The 21964-nt window shown below is 36.7% G+C and overlaps 1 protein-coding gene across 4 annotated transcripts in view; it reads right to left on the reverse strand.

The window, feature by feature from the left end:
* The window catches only part of cdk14 (cyclin dependent kinase 14), a 152751-nt gene that overhangs the window by 75295 nt on the left and 55492 nt on the right, over positions 1-21964 (reverse strand). For all 4 annotated transcript variants that reach the window (XM_084089644.1, XM_084089645.1, XM_084089646.1 and 1 more), the window contains 3 exons: positions 21323-21402; positions 12303-12397; positions 7179-7241 (listed from right to left, as the gene is read on the reverse strand). In XM_084089644.1, coding sequence (XP_083945770.1) covers positions 7179-7241; positions 12303-12397; positions 21323-21402 — 238 coding nt within the window. The remainder of the gene's footprint in view (positions 1-7178; positions 7242-12302; positions 12398-21322; positions 21403-21964) is intronic.

Genomic DNA, 21964 nt, shown 5'->3' on the forward strand with positions numbered 1-21964 from the left:
TCATAGTTTCATCAGAAGAATCACAGCAGGTTCGTCAGATATCTGAACATTTAAGCTCTCCTGCAGGTTTCTGCTCTCAAAGCGACGGCACATCATTCCTCTTCTTGTGGCTTTATTTTAGAGCCATATTTTCTGGGTGAACTGATCTCAGAAACTCACTACTTTTCTAAAAACACAGGAAAACACAGTTTTTCTCCTTCAAACTAATAGACTTTAAGTGTCTGTCTTATATGAAACAAAAGAAAAGACAAAAATTAATAGTTTCTATTGACTGAATGACCCGTTTATTTCTCATACATACTCATTCTGCAATAATAACTGATTATCTGTTATTTTACAGTGGATAAAATCCAGCTTCAAGGAGAAATTCAGTGACTGATTTCACTAAAGACTGTCTTAAGTTTGTGCTGGAAGAAGCAGAATGGCTGCTAAATGAACCAGAGAGTCTCTCACATCTGCTGGAGAATCAGTTTTTAATGTGGCGTGTCAATGGGCCATCAGCTCCACACCTGCTCTCAGTCTCCAGTCCAACACGAGTCTCGTGAGTGAAGCTCAAAGATCTCACGCACGTCTGAGAACAAGCAAAGGGACAATATTGTGTATATAGTATATTAGCATAATGTTTCGACAGTAAGCCAATTCAACTCCCCTTTTTCGTCTCACGACTATGAGAGCTGATTGGTGGCTGATTACAAAAAATATGATCCTGTGTGTCAAAATAAAAGTCTTGTACCGGACACTTGTCCTAAGTACTGTCTTTCTTTGTTCTTCATGTGTTGCTTTGTTCTTAAAAATGTTTCATATTTTTATTTTGGTACCTTTAAAGGGTTAGTTCACCCAAAAATGAAAATTATGTCATTAATGACTCACCCTCATGTCACTCCAAACCCGTAAGACCTCCGTTTCTCTTCTGAAGACATCTTAAGATATTTTAGATTTATTCCGAGAGCTTTCTGTCCCTCCATTGTAAGTCAATGGAAGAGTCCACATTGACGCACCAGATAACACGTCAGCAGCGTCTTACATCAGCAGCGTCAATGTGGACTCGTGAACGCGGATGGAAAACAGACTGGAAGAGAATACAATGTTGAATAAAGTCGTAGTTTTTGTTAATTTTGGACCAAAATGTATTTTCGATGCTTCAAAACATTCTAAATAACCCACTGATGTCACATGGACTACTTTGATGATGTCTTTATTACCTTTATGGACGTGAACAGTGACACGTCCATTGACTTACAATGGAGGGACAGAAAGCTCTCGGAATAAATCTAAAATATCTTAAGATGTCTTCAGAAGAGAAACGGAGGTCTTACGGGTTTGGAGTGACATGAGGGTGAGTCATTAATGACATAATTTTCATTTTTGGGTGAACTAACCCTTTAAGTAGGACATATGATCTTTAAATGTTATTTTGTGTTCATTCAGTAAAAAAGCAGTACTCTGAGTGGTCACTCTCTTTATTTTTAACCAGTACTGATTTTGCAATAAAAAAAATCTATCTATCTATCTATATATCTATCTATCTATCTATCTATCTATCTATCTATCTATCTATCTATCTATCTATCTATCTATCAAATATTACAGAAAGACTCTGACCTGCTTCGTAAAAAAACAAAACAATCATAGTCAGTCACAAGTATTGTGAAAATCACTATAGATACTTTATAATATTTGGACACCAGCATCTGAAATCCAGCAACAGCAGGTTAGCAGTAAACCTCACTTAGATCAAATTACTTCTGATGCATTGCAACATGATCGGCCGTCTTCCTGAATGTGACGTCCGGCAGAGCATTTATGAAGGAGGAGCGCTGCTAAAATCAGTATATGCCATCAGACTGATGGACCATTAGTGCAGTTCACAACAAGTTATGTCCCTGATTGTGTCTTTAAATGCAAGGCTTTGTTTGTTTCGTCAGATGGTTCGTGGGTTGATCGACTAAACAACTGTGATTGTCCCATTAAGCTGAAACCTTCTAGAAAATGCAGCCGGCCTCATCCTGCTCCTGCAAATAAACTATCAGGATGACGAATGTTCACAAACACACTGGTGTTGGGATTTCTGGTGCCAGAATTGAATTGAGAAAGTCTTTTAAATTCCACCTTAACTGCTGAATTTGATTTGAATTGTAATTGATGTGGCATTTAAATTTGAATTCCAATGTAAGAAAGTAAAATGAATTGAAATTCATATAAATGTCATTTTTAACCAGAAAAGCAAAGTTTGTCCAGATAATCCTGGAATGCCAGCCTGACAAAACCTTGAAAACCTTGTTTTAAAAAAAGGTTAAAAAAGCCTTGAATTTTGAAGGATAGATAGAAAGATATAATAAAAGACAGAACAATAGAACGATAGATAGGCAGAACGATAGATAGAACTATAGATAGATAGATGGATGGATGGATGGATGGATGGATGGATGGATGGATGGATGGATGGATGGATGGATGGATGGATAGGCAGAACAATGGATATATGGACAGATAGATAGATAGATAGATAGATAGATAGATAGATAGATAGATAGATAGATAGATAGATAGATAGATAGATAGATAGATAGATAGATAGATAGATAGATAGATAGATAGATAGATAGATAGACAGACAGAATGACACAGAACAATGGATGTATGGATGGATGGATGAATAGATAGATAGAACAAACTACAGACAGATAGATAGATAGATAGATAGATAGATAGATAGATAGATAGATAGATAGATAGATAGATAGATAGATAGATAGATAGATAGATAGATAGATAGATAGATGGATGGATGGATGGATGGATGGATGGATGGATGGATGGATGGATGGATGGATGGATGGATGGATGGATAGATGGATAGATAGATAGGCAGAACGATGGATGGATATATGGACAGACAGATAGATAGATAGATAGATAGATAGATAGATAGATAGATAGATAGATAGATTGTAACACAGATGCTGTAGTAAAGCACATGGACTATAGGACCTCGTCTGAATGCACTTCTCCTGAGGTTGGGTCGGCTGTCATTATCAATTAATTCATTTAAGCATTCTCATTAAACCAGCCCGACGTGTCGAGCGAATCAATGTAACGAACTCCAGCGTAACGAGGACTCTGAAAATATCCTGTTATTTCTGGAGCGAGAGCGGCATATGCGCAGGAGGTCTGCTTGGACGGCAGCCCAGATTCGGGTCTGGTGTGGGACGTCCTCTCTCTCCTGCTTGACCAGTAATTACATTAGCAGCTAGCGCCCTGAGCGCTCCCTTTCAAATGCTAATTCCCTCCAACCTGCAGCAGAGAGTCTAATGGCTTTTATTAGCGTGATTGGCGAACGCAGATCTGAGCGAATGAATCAGCTCGAGCTAATGGGCGGAATTAAAACTGTAGCCCTTGTGTGGCGTGTTTGCTCGTGACTGTGGGAGCTAATCGCTACTTACTGCCATCTTGGATCTGGTTGATGCTTGAGGAGGCGGTTTGAAGATGAGCGCTCCAGAAAACATTAAGACGCTAAGGACACGCTCTTGAGTTAAAAACAGACAGATGAAGTACAAGAGAACAGAAGATGCATTTAAAGATGTGTTAACTACCACACATGTTTATCCTGCCCCTACACTGCAAAAATCCTATTTATATTCATACTTTTGTCTTGTTTTCCAGGTAAAATATCTCAAAATCCTCAAAACAAGTTAAATTTACTTGTGAAGCATCGCTGAATCAGATATTAAGACATGTTTTCATAGATTGTGTCTTTATTACATGTGTATTTTGTTTTACACGGGTTAAAAATACATGATCTGCTAGTGTGGTAAGACAAAATACACTTATATTCAAGATATAAAGAATGAAAGAAGTTTTAAAGTGGAAATGAAGCAGTCAGTCAAGTTTACATTATTTAGTAAACTAATTTCCACTTTAATATCTTATGCAGTGTTGCTTTACAAGTCAATTTATATTGTCTAAGATATTTTAGATTAGATTCAACTTTATTGTCAAGTCAGGTCAAGTCAAGTATATTTGTATAGCGCTTTTCACAATACATATTGTATCAAAGCAGCTTCACAGTATTAAATTAAAATAATACAACAAGGTTTGTTTCTAGTGGAATTTATTGATTGATAAAATTAAATTAAATATCCCCAAAAATATCCTCAACTGAGCAAGCCAAAGTTTTAAGACATACATTTATTGGACTCCAAAAGTTGAACTGTTTCAAATCGTTCTCAGTGAACACAGATAATGCCTTTAAAAAACTTTGCTAATTGCTCAATATCCTGAAAATACAGCTAAATTAAACTAAGTAAAAAATTTACTTTTGTAACTTTTTGCCAAAAGTAGCACAAGCAGCAGTGCAAGCTCTTCTAAGCCAAGTTCTCCAAGTGTTCAGTGGAGGACGCGTCACTGCTCCAAATGCATGAGAAATAATTCTCCGAATCTCACTGATCTGGACCTCACTGTCCTTATACATTAAATTTAACCAGAGGAATCCTGGTGACATCGGCTCTGTTCTTTAAACCGGTGTAACTTGCAGCCTGTCAGGGAACGGAAACACTGTGCAAACACTGAACGAAGGGGAAACATCTCGGCTCTGACTGCGGGCCGTTCCTGTTTCAGGTGAGCTTCTCTCATTCTCTTTCTGTCAGCTTGTCATTTATCATGAATTCTCTACTGGTTTGAATTTCAATGAGGAAGCGAACGGGATAAATACTTTATTTATGTAAATCCACAGTGACAAAAACCTGATGAATTACATAAGCAACACCCGCTTCCCCACCAGCCTTCTGCTCCATGGCCTCATTCGCTCCATCACCTCTTACTTTCACTCTGACGCACCACAAATTACTCTCATTTCACAGCAACTTCTACAAAATCATTGCAAGCATTGTCATGAATTAACTTTTTTATTGATTCCAAGGACAATTTTTATCATATAAAAACTGTGTTGTCCACATAAATCAAGTAAGTACCACAGTCAATTACTCATACAGTACTCGTATACTCAAAATATGACTACTTATAAATGCATGTGTCAATAGAGATTGAAGCTTTTGACCTGCAAATTGGTGTAGTTACAACATCCACCAGCAGGAGCAAAATGCCCATGTATATCAACTTTGGCGATGCAAAATGAACATTTACTTGTTGCAAAAAGAAACGCAAAGGATTCTTTTAGCATTTTCATTAATTCTCCAGCTTAACTAGCAAACAGTACTAAGAGGAAGCATTTGCACATAAAGCATTTTGCTGTAAACATCAGAGAATCAACAAGTTCCGTCTCCGCTAGTTCTTTAGCATCGGCTTGGTGTGTCACAGCCTTAAAGTGATATTTCACCGCTGGAAAGATGAATGTGTATTTAAATTTGGTCATTTATGTAGTAGAAATATGAAATTTTTTTAGAAGTTGGTGCCTTCTAGACTGAGAAAAGCCAGAAAATTTATTTTTGGCTCATGTGGATGAAAGACAACAACTCCCAGAATGCACTTGCTTCGCTGCCCTACGAGGCCACTCCCAAGCCACGCCTACCGGTTACAGAGGGCAGTATCGGAAGAAATCACACAACTAGGCTACTAGTCGACTCGAAACTGAAAAGACAGCATTTTATCGTGAGATCCCCCTATGGGCGGGTTGAAGACATGCTGGACGAGCTCCTCCTACTGGCTGTAGTCTCTCGCCTCTGGACAAAAAAGCCTCCAATGATGCTAAATGACGACTTTTGCGTCATCTGAGTTTTTTTTCCAGACACACAATATAGAAATCTCTTGGTCATTCGAAAATACTACCAGGTTTCTACTGATACAATGCTTAATGCTAATCGGTGAAGTATCCCTATAAGTCGCAGCACATTTAAAAAAGTATATTCCGGAAAATATGGTATACTGTATTAAACGTGCAGATTAAATTGGGCTATGAGAAGAAAAATTAACATTCCAAAATTGTCAAACCTCAGCTTTAAACGCAAGTCTGTTCTCCCAGGTCGTTTCTTCCTTCTGAACTCTAACAAAACATTCTGGAGTCAGAAAACACACTGCACTTTCTCTGCGAGTGTGTGGTCTTACCGCTCAATTAAACATGCGCACGAAAGTCTCGTGTTACAGGCCAGACGCTCGCTGGAGGAGCTCAAGCAGCATTCAGAAGTCATTTTAAAAGATCAAATCATTGGTTCTGGTCTGATTATCTGAGCTCAACTGAAGAGACTCCATGCAGACTGACAGATGAGGACGAGGAAGCCGGTGAAATGGGTCACAGTCTGAACTCACACGACTTCTGCTCTACTTCTGATTGCAGAACGGAACAGAGGGGGAAATCACAGTGGCCTGGAAGGTCTTTACTCAAGACTGAGGAAAATACTCAATCCATGCGTCAGAATCAGAACCGTACACTCCACGAGAAACAATCGTCTCACTAGACCGATCCACACTGCACAGGAAACAAACACTAATACTGAAACGAGCTAATCAAGCTACCGATGACATTTAGAGGAGAGGAGAAAATGATGGGAGAAAAAAAAACTTGAAAGATTCAATACTATGAATATCACAAAACCAGTGACAATTTCTCTGATTTTGCCAGGTTATACGATAAAAAAAATAATGTTTTATAAATGAATAAGTAAATAAATAAAATAAATAAATATATGAATAAATAAACAAACATGAAGTCAGAAGTCACAGAATGATATACATTTTATATATATATATATATATATATATATATATATATATATATGAAGAGTTCAGATGTATATATTAAAATATATATATATATTAATATAAATATTTAAAAATATATAAAAGTACATACAATATATTTATATTTGCTATGAAATGATTTTTTCTTCAATCAGAGGCACCACTCTTTGACAGTCACTAAAGCCAATTAATGTAAAATGTGTAAAAATTAGGTAAAATACAGCAAAAGATCATTTTTAATAATTTAATAATTTTTATTTATATCATCACACACATAATAACCTGTTGTATAAATCTAGCCAATCAGATTGAAGCTTGGCATTTGTATGCAATATGAATATAAGAACAGTATGTGTATTATTCCCTGTGACAACAGCACAACTAAAAACTGAAAAACCAGGATTTGACCAGAGCCATTTCATCACAAAATCACCTAAAATAAGCTTGATGAACAAAGCAAACAAAGTGAGCAGAATCTCACTCACCCTGATGTTGTCTGGATGGAGACCCCCGGGATGTTTGTCCATGTACTGACACAGATCTGTGTGCTGAACAGAGAGAGAGAGAGAAGAGGGACATGAGGCAGTGACAGGAGACACAGACTCTAAACAAAATCTCGTGAACTGCTTCAAAATACTAAAATAGACCATTTTTTATTATATATATATATATACACACACATACAAAAATACAATCAAGCCTCCGAAGGACTGGACTAGGAAGGACACAGCCTCAGTAGGATGCAGCCTTCCGCTTGAGAAGCACCCTATGGCTCTGTCCCAAATTTGACCCTAAGCTCTCGCGGTCTTCTTACGAGTCCGCACTTTTGTGATGTAACGCCACTTTGACTGTTGGGAAGAAGTCTGTTGCGGAGTTCGGCAAAAGTGCACATCGAGGGCAACAGCACAACTAAAGCGCATCAAGGGCGCATATCGACCGCAAAGGGGGGCGCTCGTGAGCACCCTTCTGAAACCAAAACTGACAGATGGGACACCCTACGGTCTCATGGACTTAAAGGGATGGTTCGGCGTAAAATCAACCTAGGGTCCTTTGCACCATGACCTCGAGCCAAACACCCCCCCAGAATATTTTATATGCATCGCTTTCTGCCAGGACTTTTACGTGCTTTTCCGGTTAGCGGTAGCATGAGTCGTCAGGCAAGTGTTATTTAAATAAACTCCTGATGTACTTACAAACTTTCCAATGCCTCGTTTTATGAGTACAGAACCTGCTACTACTTGTACTACTGTAGAAGTTTGGTGCCATTCTGGGCATTATTAGTGGGGTAATTTACGAGATACAGCCTTGGATCCATTAGCGCCTGCACTAAGCCAACCGGCTGATATCTCTAAATAAGCTCTAACTTTAATAATGTTCGACCACAGGAAAAAAAGGCTTCTGGGGGGGGTGTTTGACTCGAGGTCATGGTGCAAAGGACCCTAGGTTGATTTTACTCCGATCCATCCCTTTAACAGACACGTGCATGCGGCAGCCATTGTAAGTCCACAAGACCGAAAGTGCATATGAAGTGTGCCATTTGGGACAGGGCCCATTTCTGTCCTTATGAATGGGCCATTGAATCATTGGTTCACCCGACTGATTCGCTCAAAACGGGGATTCAAAATTTAGCAAATTACTGTCTAAATTATAAAACAATATTAACTTCTTATTTATTGAACTATTGTATAAAATCAATATCACATTTGCACACGTGCTATTCGGGGCAAAAACATGCGTTAATAATTTAATAATACTATTTAATTAAATTAACTCATTAAATCAACAGCCCTAATATATATATATATATATATATATATATATATATATATATATATATATATATATATATATATATATATATAGAATGCAAACGGATGGCTTCACAAACACTTCCAGTGAGTCAAACTGAAATAATTTCCTGTATCGGTGAGACCAGAAGCTCTCGGCCTTTCTCTACAGGCTCAATAACGTGACTGTCTGAAGGTGTGAGAGGCTTTGTGGGCCGTGTCGCTGTGCATGTAAATACAGTCGGGGGGAGAAAGAATTACCCACGATGCTCTCCTCAGTCTTTATTCTGCCCACAGACCTGCGGCGTTGGAGGGTCGCTGATATTTGCAAACACCCGCTGCTACCCGTCCCGCACCGCAGATAAACGTGTTTCCTTTCATGAATAATGCAGTCTCTCACTCAAACGGGCTTCAGATATGCCTGTCCGTCGCCGTCAATCATTATTAACTGCTCGCCGTGGAAAATGAATTGATTTCCTCAGTGCGAAACCCTCTGTTTGCTCGCGGCCCGCATCTAAATGCGTCCGCATTCAGCCCGAGTGCATTTTCTCACTGAAATGACTCTGATGAGATCACAGCGGTGGTCTCAGATTAATAACTAAGCTATGGTTCGAATCTCTCAACGGACCAAAGCTATCAATAGCTGAGCCGTTGTCCAATCTTAGTGTTTTGATTGTTTTCTTTGACACCCCGACGTGTTAGCTTAGCTCTCATGAATAAATCAGACTAGAGCCGCAATTTCACGCTCATCCAATTTAGCGAGAGGATACATTCCTGGAAAAAACACCAACACTGTTTACCAGAGTATGAAGTAATAAGTTATATCAGAGATGCAAAAATAGCACAACATATAAAGCTAATCAGGGAAGGCACCAATCTTCCCTTCAGAGTGTGACACGGATCAATGACGGGAGGTCAGAGTCACAGTGTGCATTGACATTCAGAGAAAACACATTTAACAAGTGCTCTTTTCTTTCTGTGATGCATCAGATCAAGTGTCAAGCCTGACATGAGTTTAAACCTACAACCGGTTTTCTTGGCGTTGCTATTTCCTTCCCGAGGACCAATTAGCTCCTATCAATTTAAAAGTGCACTTTATTAAAAGTCAAGTGCATCCTTTGAGTGGACAATTATTTTTATGTTAAGAACAGCATTTGCTGAGAACATGAAGGCATTGAGTTATTGAGTTAGAAAGTGCATGTTCTCCTGACCCTCAGCTCAGTGTCTGCTTTTGCTTACACTACAGATCAGTATTCGTGAGTGAACTCTACAACAAAAACTGTAAGGAAAGGAAAGTAGTAAAATGAAAAAAAATATATCTAAATCAAATGTGTTTAACATCTAACTCAGGGGTTCCTGTGAGAAATCCTGTCTGGATCTGTGAACGCTGATACTGTACTTGCACAACGCTTCTCATTTATTTCAACTAATTTTTACCATTGTGCACAAGTCTTGAGCTCTTCATGGATTTAAACTATAAAGTACAATTTTCTGGATAAAATAACAGATGGTTTAACTGGTTTAATTACTGCTGGCATCATATCCAATAAATAAATAAAAATCTAATAAATAATAAAAAGTAAATGTCATTTAAGTTATTCATTTTAATTTGCTTTTAACTTATTTAGATATGTTACTATATATATATATATATATATAGTATATATATATATATATATATATATATATATATATATATATATATATATATATATAATTATCAAAAATGTACAACAAACATAAAATAAAATCCAAGAGACATAAAAGCAGCCAGAACCAGCCTTAGGCTGCTGATTTTTTCCCAGCAGGGAAGAGAAGCTGAACCTCCTGACCAGACGTTCCCTACAGACAGACACAGACCGTCCCGGAGGCTCATTAACAATTAAACTGGCATTTCTGTACCTGCTTCAGACAAGCGGGACCTTTAAGAGAGCGCAGAGGCAAATGGGAACTGTAATGATTTATCACACTAATGCTGCATACATCACTCTCACATACAGAACCTTACTATCAGCAAACGTTATATCTCTCCCTATTTCTGCATATAACTTTCAAATTGAACACAACACCTTTATTTTCATTAAAGGAATAGTTTGTCCAAAAAATATAGTTATAATAGAGTGCAACAGTGCCTGTCCCCTTTTTCAGCTGCACTGGTTCCGGAAGTATTCTTATTATTAAAAAAAAAATTCATTCATCTTTCTCATAGGGATTTAAAAATATTCTTCGTTAAAGAGCTATAAGCCATGAACCAAACCAATAAGCTATGAGGTGAATCATAATACTACAAACTTTGATTTGAAGCAAAAAAGTTTTTGAAAATCGAACAAAAATACAAAGATACAAGACTGTGAACTTAACAGTTTTAATGAGGGAAGGAACTACAATCCCATGAAGCATTGACAAATGTTGATTATATGTATAAAAACAATATATTTTAAGCTTATTTCAAAATATGCATATTTAGAAACATTTCAGTATTTGAGAGCATAGTGAGATTGTCCCGATTGCATCATTTGCAGTGCTTCATGGGAGTGGGCGGAACTAAAGAGATATTTTGGAGCGTTTTGCTTTTTTAGACTCTGTTTGGTGTAATTTTCTGTGGAGCATTATGGGTAATGTAGTTTTTCACTAGGAATTCTGCTGTTAATTTTTTTTTTTTTTTAAAGCTGAAATAATGCACTGACGGCTTCAACAGAAGCAAATACTATCAAATAACAACCTTAGCTCACAGTAGATCTGTCTTTAAAGGTTTATAAGTTACCATTCAAAATCAGTTTCCCTATGGAAAAAAAAATGAATGGAGTTTTTACATCCGGAACTCAGAGTTTAATTGACAGGTGATGTGGCTTATCATAACACTGTATCCACCATTTTTCTCCGTCAAACAAACCAGACAGGAGAGTTAGTACGTCGGTGGACTTGAACTTGAAAAATGGTGTTTTCCGTGGTTGAAACAACATATCTTCGGATGTTCATTCATGTTCATTTCATGCTATTATAATTAGTAGGAAGTGACTAGGACCATAGTTATTATTTCAAAACTTAAACACCATAAAAGTATCATCAAAATTGTCAATACAGGTTTTAATTTAATTTAAAAACGTATTATTTCAATCTTTAGAACACTTAAAATGTAGTCTGTACGTCATATGTACAACTGTTATGGTGTTTTTAATGTGATTTCTAGAGCTTGACAGTATAAATCACTGTGCAGTTGCATTATATGGAAAACAGAAGATTGGACATTCTGCCGAAAATCTTTTTTTGTGTTTCAAAGAAGAAAGAAAGACAGAAAGTCATACAGGGACAGAACGACACGAAGTCTGAAGCGAGTAAATGGCTGAATTGTTCCTATGTGCTTTAATTCGCAGCTCTGACGCCTGCGGCTGCGTCTCATTGCAGGTCTGTGTGTAAAACAGTGAGGCGTTCCTGTCGCTGAGAGCCACAGATGAAGAGCAGGGCTTTGAAAGAGTTAGAAAAACAGTTTTCTAATAAAAAAACAGTGCCAGAGCTGCAGGATTGGGCACATATAAAGAGGCCGATCGGTTCAGGCACCAGGTTCAAAGCGTAAGAAAAATCCCGAGGTAAAGTAATGCTGACTAAAGCACATTTAAACCTTTCAAAACTATTCAGAAACAGGAGACCAGACCAGCTCCGTGAGGCCCAGGAACAGGAGATGTGTGGTTGTGTGACATAAAAATACTCTGACATTTTGGAGTGGAGTTACAGAAAATAAAATGAATTAAAAACTATTTATAAAAGAAACAAATGCGCCAGCAGAGGTTTGATTTTCATACGGTCAGCATGTCTGATACTCACCACATACTCAAAGACCAGCGTCAGGGTTTCCTTCGTGTGGATGATGTCGTGGAGCAGCACTATGTTCGAATGCTTCAGGCCTTTCAGCAGAGACGCTGGAGAGAAACACAAACACTTCATTAATACAATCTGACTAATGAGGGTTTGAGACTTATGAGAACTGGATGAGTGCATTTTAAAATTACGTCATGATGTGATCAGTAAGTCAAGGCAACTTACGTTTTTACATTTTTTAAGTCAGTTTAATATAATTTAAGTGACTTGTAGAACTTTAGCTTATTCCCCGTATCCCCCAGAGTTAGATAAGTCCATACATAGCCTTTTCATATCCGTGCGTGCCGTAACTCTGTCTGACGACCAACCGCTAGCCTAGCTTAGCACAAAGACTGGAGGTAAACGGCTCCAGCTAGCATACTGCTCCCAATAAATGACAAAATAACGCCAACATTTTCCTATTTACATGCTGTGATTTGTAGAGTCACAGCGTGTACAAATAAGGTCACATGAGACACAGCCATCTTCTAACCGTATACATACTGGGAACTATATTCTCAGAAGGCGAAGCACTGCTACTTGGGTGGGGTGATTTGTTCGCCGGTTCCCGCCTCCTTCTTCCTTCAACATCTAACTGCGTTACAGCGACATTCCATTGATATAATGATTTTTATACTGTATAAACTGTATATTCTAACCCCTAAACCTACCCATCACAGAAAACTTTTAGCATTAAAAAAAAAAAAAATGTTCAAAAAACAAAATTTGATTTATAAGCCGTTTTCCTCATAGGGACAAAACATTTTTTTATTGGTATTACTATCTTTGTGGGGACGTGTGGCCTGGTAAACCCATATTACCCACAAAGACGGGAATATCCGAAATCCTTTTCCTTGTGGGGACATTTTTTTGTCCCCATGAGGAAAACAGCTTATAAATCATTCTAAGTGATGTTATCTGAAAATGTAAAAATGCAGAAAGTTCTCAGTGATGGGTAGGTTTAGTGTAGGGTGATAGAAGATACAGTTAGCACAGTATAAAAACCATTATGTCTATGGAAATCCCCATAAAACATGAAAACCCAACGTGTGTGTGTGTGTGTGTGTGTGTGTGTGTGTGTGTGTGTGTGTGTGTGTGTGTGTGTGTGTGTGTGTGTATGCATGCATGCGCGCGTGCGTGTGTGTGTGAGTGTGTCTTTAAAGATTCACAGAAAATAAAAATGCTGATTAGGACAAAATGACTATAATTCCACATATTTGCACATAAATGCAGCTGCCATCTACAAATGACGCCGTTCCCAGATCTCAGTAGTACCTGCTCCTGAATCCCGCTGCAGATCATTTACATGCTGTAGACTGCCAGTAGGGCGGAGATGAGCGGAAATCTGTGAGAAATGGAGAGAGCCGGCACTCTGGGGACGGGAAGCGGCTCTCAGGGCTCCTCAGGCTAAGCTTCCTGTCTATTATTTCAGCTAACCAGTTATGTATGAACACTGCAATTAAACATAATCACTAATCCTCAGAAGTCAGCAACAAAGCGTTCATTTAAATTGATGATTTTTGCGAGTGTTTTCCATATTTCTCAGATCAGACGTGTTATTTTCTTCAAATTACAACAACGCAATCGCCATAGAACAAGCCATTCCCAGAAATCTCATCTCATTTGAGCACAAAACACTCTGAATGTTTCAATTTACTACAAAGAAGGAGCGAGCAACACTTCAAGCGTTTTTCATGATGAATAGTAAACAGATTTGCGAGACTGGAAAATGCGATTAATTTTTCAAGGGCACAACAAAAAGCTCAGATAGTGAGATAGTAACGCTGGGTTTCACTGAGAGTGAAACGAGGAACGTCTGCATTACGCGAGTCATTCCTTCTGTGAAGCCCATGATATATATCATATGTGAAAATACTGAATAAATAAATAAAGTAAACTACGTTCGATTAAATCAATTTATATATTTTTTTCAAACTATATTGATTATAGGCATTGTGACATCAATATCGCTTTAAATCCTGTTAAAGGCACAATATGTAACTTTTTTGCTTTAAAAATAGCAAAAATCACTATATCTATGTTATATATTTTTTTTAGTTGTGTACTTACATTATCCCGACTGTTTCCAACAACTTTCAAACCAGGAGAAATTTTAATTTAATTCGAAGACACGGCACGTTTCTTTATTTCCGTTTTGTCGCAGTCAATGGCGTCATATCCGCGTTGTCCCTGGTTTCCGCTCGTGCTGCCATGGTAACCAGAGTTATGAACCAGAGCCCTCTGATAGTAACCAAGACGACAGACGTGGACCACTGTAGTTCGCAATGTCTATCTGCACGCTGTTGTTGTTTCGTTCAAACATTATGGACCATGACAAGCAGACTTTGGATAAAAAAGGAGAACTAAAACGAGAATCAATATCAGCGCGGTGTTTTCGAGATGCCGAGAGCTCCCATAGACAGTATATAAACGAGAGCTCCACGTCCGAGACTTCGACCGCTCCTACATGTACTTTATTAAACAGGTGAGCACATTTACATAAAACTAATCAATGTTATATAGTTCAACAATGATAAAATGTCAGAATATGATCTGTATGTTATTCTAATGTTGATCTAGTTTACTGCTAGTCTCATACAGACAGACTAACACATACATTTCAACACATTCAAATGCAGTTTAGTGTGATAGTGTAATGTTAGACCAAGTGAAACAGCGCTGTGTTACCTCACAAGTTTAATTTGTCTAATAAACTGACCTGTGAGTTGTAATTCTGCGTGTAGTTCGGTAGAATGAAATGTCCATATTCCTTTTATATCCGTGGGACTTGCGTCGCGTTTGGAGCTGATAGCTGTCTCTTAGCAATCCCGAACTGCTTCATATCACAGTCATGATAAAAGCATCGATGTATTCAGTCATCCATAAACATTATTAGATCGGTCGGCTTGACGTTGACGACAAGATCCATAATTCTTAGCAAATGTTGCGTCATCAAACTACGCCTTTGTTATTGTAAATAGGTTAGCGACCCCTAGTGGAGAAAAAATCCCATACTGTACGTTTAATCTTTCGCAAAAAAATCAGTTCCTAAATGACATCAACCTACAGGAAGTGACATCACTTTTTTGGGGAATCAGCAGCATAAACATCTGCAAGTATTTGGTTTTATTTTAAAGGTACACAATGTAACCTTTTTTTGTTCAAAAATTACATAGAGCGAGTAGATCATGAATTTGTCGGTTACACTTTATTTTAAGGTGTCATTGTTCCAGTGTAATTATATATTTAAGTACTGAGTAATATTAATGAACTACATGTACTTACTATAGGGTTAGGGTAGGATTAGGATTTGGTTGAGGGTTAGTTGCATGTAATTATGCATAATTTGCTGTTATTACTATGGTACGTACATGTAACATATGTAACAAGGACACTGTAAAATAAATTTGTCTTATCCTGAATCACTACGATAAACCTATAATAATTGTTTATATTCTGACTATTTTAGACAGAGACTCGTCATATATATAAAGAGAGGAAAGAAGCTTCGGCTACAATGTACCACCACACCAAAAGTTACATAGTGTACCTTTAAACGTTTTATGAATGTATTATTTTACCACAGTTGGTGTTGATGATTATATTATAGTTGCATTAAATCATAATGAAACTGAATCCAGAAAAATTTAATAAGACAACACATATATTGGGGAAAATAAAATGGAATAAAACCATTTTCAAAGGGCACTATCATTGCTAAATGTTTAATAAATTATTAAATTGTTAGTTTTAGTAATTCAATTGATTATATATGCTTTGATGATAAAGTTGTATTAAATATCACTCAATATCGCGTTAATATCACTTTCTATCCTGTTTTTTAAAATCTCTTTAACTAACAAAAACTAGTTCCTGAATGACATAATCCTACAGGAAATGGAATTTCCTAATGGAAAACCAACACAAAAATCATCAATGGATTTTATCAAATTACACTACTTAGTTAAAATGATTACTAATAAAAAAGATGGTTAAAATGTGAAAGTGGATTAATTTTAGCTCTTAATTACTACCTTTTCTCATTTTCATGTCATTGTGTAAATAATCGAGGTACAGAACTTAAGATTTATTAAGTCCACTCTATAGTTGGCTCTACAGAAACACTCAAACTCGGGTTGAGTTTGAACAGTCTCAGAGATCTGCAGTGACTCAAGCGCACGTGTTCAACACAGTTTAATATGATATACAATATAATCATTTAATATGTTGTTCAATCACAAACTGAAATGAGAGATTCACTACATATATTATTATTACATAAATATTTCATATACCAGTCAGCTTAGTGGCAGATTGACTAACAGCTTGCTTCAGCCCAGACCCTATTTTGCCATTTAAAACTACTGTCAGGATTTACTAACGACATGCAGTGAAAACATTAGGGATGAAAGGGTTTTGACAGTTATTTTTGAAGCTGAACTTTCCCTTTCCCTCCTTCTTAATTTGCACATTGTCAGTAGATCACCTCCACTCCATCTGCTCTTTTATGGGATTGCAGTCTCTCGCTAATTTGCCGTGTTAAGTACATCTGGCCCTTAAAATGCTGCCTATGTAGTTAGCTCACTAGGTTTGTGAACAGTGCGTGAATGTGCCTGTGTTTCTCCTCTCACATCCCGTAGTCATTCCACACACGTTCTGCCAGCTTAAACATCTCCAGTAATTGCTGAATTAGTTCAATTTTCAAAGCCCTTTTTTGAGCCGCACACCGGGGTAAGAGCGCAGGAACTCTGCGATGATCGGCCCCGGATCACACAGATCAAAAACACACCATCTCACTCTCAGCGCAATTAAAATGCATGTGACGGTGGTGAAGGTGAGAGCAGCGAAAATCTCACACCTTCACAATCTGCTCCGCTTCACTGAGAACTCAGCTGGAGAGAGAAAACGCCTGCTTCTGCAACAGCGGACACTTTTAGGTGACAGAATTCAAAAAAAAAATATTTTTGTTACATGAAGGCCACATTAAAACGCTTATAAATATTATTCAAAGGGGTGGTTGATTATGATTTCACTTTTCTAACTTTAGTTAGTGTGGAATGTTGCTGTTTGAGCATAAACAACGTCTGCAAAGTTACAACGCTCAAAGTTCAAAGCAAATGGAGATATTTGCTTTTAAAGAAATCGCTTTTTAAGGACGACAACAAACGGCTGGTAGAGACTACATGACATTCCTCCCGGGTTAGTGACATCACTAACCATAAAATTTACATAAACCCCGCCCCCGGGAACGCGATTTATAGACAGAGTATGCTAGATATCAATGGCTAGAAGATAACTACACATAAGCTACATAAATTCATCAACTAACCATTCAGAAATGTCCTGTTGCTTCTACATGTTGTCACTTCTTCTTGAGTCTCTCCATCATTGTCTGAATCCAGTTTGAACATAAAAGGCTAAAAGTTTTTGAAATGTTCAGTGCATGTCTGTGTGAGGTAAAATGACACAAGCTCTTGTAGCTCCGCCCCCTGTGTGCTGGGAGCAGAAGCTCATTTGCATTTAAAGGGACAGACACAAAAACGGTTCGTTTTCGCTCACCCTCAAAAAGTGACAGTTTTAACATGCTATATAAAAATATCTGTGGGGTATTTTGAGCTAAAACTTCACATACACACTCTGGGGACATCAAAGACATATTTTACATCTTGTGAAAAGGGCATTATACCACCTCTTTAAAATTATTAGGGTTGGGTATTGGCACAAATTTTATGATACGATGTGATTTCGATTCACAAGTTTTCGATTCGATTCAATTCGGATATATACAGTGCAATGTGTTATGTTAAATTGTTAACATAGTGCTATGTTAAATTCCCATAGAGGCAGGCAGATTTTTATTTTTAAGTATTTTTTTAAAAAAAAATTAGGATACTATGCATCCTGATAAAGTTCCCTTGGCCTTTGGAATTAAAATAGCCCCACATCATCACATAGCCTTCACCATACCTAGAGATTGGCATGGGGTACTTTCCATAAGATCATCTCTCAATGCAAATCAAACTAGCTTTTAGGCTAACTGAAATAAAATCATGCCAATCTCTAGGTATGGTGAAGGATATGTGATGATGTGGGGCTATTTTAATTCCAAAGGCCAAGGGAACTTTATCAGGATGCATAGTATCCTAAAAAAAAATAAAAAAAAATACTTAAAAATAAAAATCTGCCTGCCTCTATGGGAATTTAACCCTCTGGGGACCAAGCTGTTTTTGGGGTCCTTGAGATGTTCTGACATGCCTTGACATTTGTGCTTTTTTCAGTTATTTATAAACATGTTAATGGCAAAGGTGTAAATTCACTCTATATAGCACAAACAGGGCTACCATAATATGCGAGCAACGTGTATGTAGATGTTTGTATTTTTAAGAGAATAATGTTTATGCGTGGTTATTGGAAAAAATTAAAATGAAAGTTGCTGAATTAAGAACACAAAACACATATTAAATATGTGTCCACAAGACTTTTGACTAATGGATGTTGTCCCTTTGAGTTCTAGCTTCAAAATTATGTAAAAATAGTCTTGCTTTATCGTTCACAAAAAAAAAATACATTGATTTAAATGGTGTAAAACAGGTTTTGCTTGGAAAGCCAATATGCGAGGGGGAGGAGTAGTTTACACCTTAGATTATGAATGTCCCACCCACTCTGCATAATTAGCCATTCACTCAGGTGTGAAACTGACTGAGCCACAATGCAAGGACAAAAGATGTATTTAGAAGAAGACTTATATTGACCATTTAAGATTTCGCTTACATCTCTCTTGTAAATATGTTTTGCTATTTTATTAAAAAGGTTACAATTACAACAATAATTACAATTTCAACAATATTTCAAGTGTACTCTTTCTTTGTAAAAAAAAAAAAAAAAAAAAGATTATAGGCCTACATTTTATCATATGTATTCATTAGTTTGAATATAGCCAACATTGGAACATCTAACATCTTAGTCTATGAATTTATTTTTGACAAAAATAGTATTTTTTTTGCAGTTTAATACGTTGCTTATACAAATACATTTTATTTCAACATATTCCAGTCGATTTTTACTCATCTCAGTAGGCTATAGCAAAGCAGTTTATTCTTTCACACACAGACGCGATTCATATTTAGGCTAAACAGTCTTTACAAATATGTCCCCTTCATTCATCTCACAGAAAGGCGAGTCATATTATAGAAATGCGATTCATCTTTTTGCGGTTTACATAGGCCTACACTAACGTTATTCCATAACGTTATTCCACACGTGAGAAAAGAAAACAGCCTACCTCACTCCTCAGCGGAATCTGCTCCTCATTTCTGAGATATTGCTCCTCATCAGCACTGTTCTGAGGAATCTTTTCTCCATAAGGTAGGCTATAATGTCTCACTCGCGAGGAGTCGCGACGCGCTTTGTTTACAGCTGATGTGGGCGTTTCACAGCTATGAAATAGTTCTCAGAATTTGCGTTTGAATAGCACGCGCTCTCCGGGGAGTGGTCACATTACTGTGAATTAGGTCGTAATGAGCTCGATAGGAGTCGCTCTCTTTTTACACAGATTACAGAAGCTGAGAATATTTGTTTTTTATATAAATGACTTCATTTAAAAGATGCGATCTCAAGCTTTATGCCCGTGGGTCTGTTTGCCTGTTTGACTGAATTTTCGCGGAGTTATAGATCATTTTCGAACGCGTTTCAAATGGGAGTTTACTGACAGAGAGAAGGCAGAAATCGCATCATGTTAATTTTTATTTATTTGTCAAAAAGCAAAACACTTTATTTTTATTGTGAGTATACAGAAAAAAAATAGAAACTGAACAGGATCGATTGATGTATTACACGAAAATGAAAGATCAAAATTAACAGAGCATTTAGTGTTTATTTTCATTGCTAAAAAAAAAAAACGAGCAAAACGCGCGGGCGCGTTTGTGGTCCCCAGAGGGTTAACATAGGGGTGTACTCACTTATGCACCATGTATTTTAAGGAAGAACATTTATTTATTTACGATACATTATTCATTCACAAAGAAAATTGGTGTCCTTAAAGGTTGGATTTTTCCTAATTTTTTAAATTAAGGCATTAAGTTCAATTTCCAAAATATGATTTTTTATTCCTCTTTTTAGTCAACTTTAGCATGGGTGTATTCACTTATGCATTGCACTGTATATCAAGTACAGTGCATGTAAATTCTTCCTTAAGAAAAAAAATCTCTCAACTAATGCTATAAACTATACAGGGAATCCTGTCAAGCCGGTACATTGCTGTAAAATTAAGGGTTAAAATTAACAACATGATTTACATGAATCATGTAATGTACATGAACATTTAAATTGCACATAAGGTCATTTTTAAAATAAAATAAAAAGTTGTGACATAATTATGACAATGTAAACTTAATGACATAATTATGTTTCTACTCCAATTTGTTTTTGAAATATAAACATTTAAATAGTGTCTGTCATAACTTGTTTTCCTGATGGATTTATTCAAACATAGTACATTTAATACTGAAGAACAGGTTAAATAAAATACAATGAATATGTATATTTATCAAAATGCTCATCTCTAGAATTATTTTTCTAGCTAAATATCGAGTTTATGGTCACTGAATGGCCAAAACGCCATTTGCTGTTTGAATTTCTAAATAAATTGACAGAATTTGAAAGCCGAGACTTTGTTTCATATCAAAAGTAGCAAAGCAAAAAGCTTATTGTGATTATTGGATGGCAGGAGTTTAGATAAATAAGTTTTGTTCATGCATCAACTGAAAACAGCACATTAATTGATCAGCACATAATTTGATTAAAAGATCATTTCTGGGGATTTAAGAATTGATACCGGTTCATCAACATGAGAAATCAATATTTTCAACTCATCCCTAAAAGTGATACTGTTTTCAGTGGCGGCTCAAATGAGCTCCATGCATTATGAAGAGAAAGAGAGAAGGGAAGCACAGAGTGATGGAGAGACAGTCGTGTCCTGGTTCACTCACCCTCTCTGATCGCTGTGAAAGGCGTTCCCTCTTCCTCCTGCAGACGAATCACTTTCAACGCAACCAGCTTCCCATTCACCCTGCAAACACACCACATGTTTTACACTTCATATCCATCTGTATTACAGGACTGATCCATAAAAAAGAATGTATCGTATATTTGTTCCTATAGTTCAAACAGCACATCATAGGTTTGATTCCCAGGAAGTGTGTGAATTGATAAAAATTGTTAAAAAATATATATTTTATCCAAAGCGACTTACATTGCATTTTAAGGTATAAATTAATTAATTAATTAGTGTATATATATATATATATATATATGTGTGTGTGTGTGTGTGTGTGTGTGTGTGTGTGTGTGTATATGTATGTATGTCTATATGTGTGTGTGTGTGTGTGTGTGTGTGTATGTATGAATGCCTGCATGCATGTATATGTATATTTATATATATATATATATTATATACATATATATACAAATAAATAATTAATACAGCAGAGTGAAACAGTATATTCAGGGGGAAAAAAAACGAAATATACATAATATATTATAATTAAATACATAATATATAAATATAATATATATTTAATTGTATTACTAATAAAGTTGTATTACATCATAAAACACAGAACCCAGAAACA

The sequence above is a fragment of the Abramis brama genome (assembly GCF_963993115.1).
Source record: "Abramis brama genome assembly, chromosome: 17".
NCBI lineage: Eukaryota > Metazoa > Chordata > Actinopteri > Cypriniformes > Leuciscidae > Abramis > Abramis brama.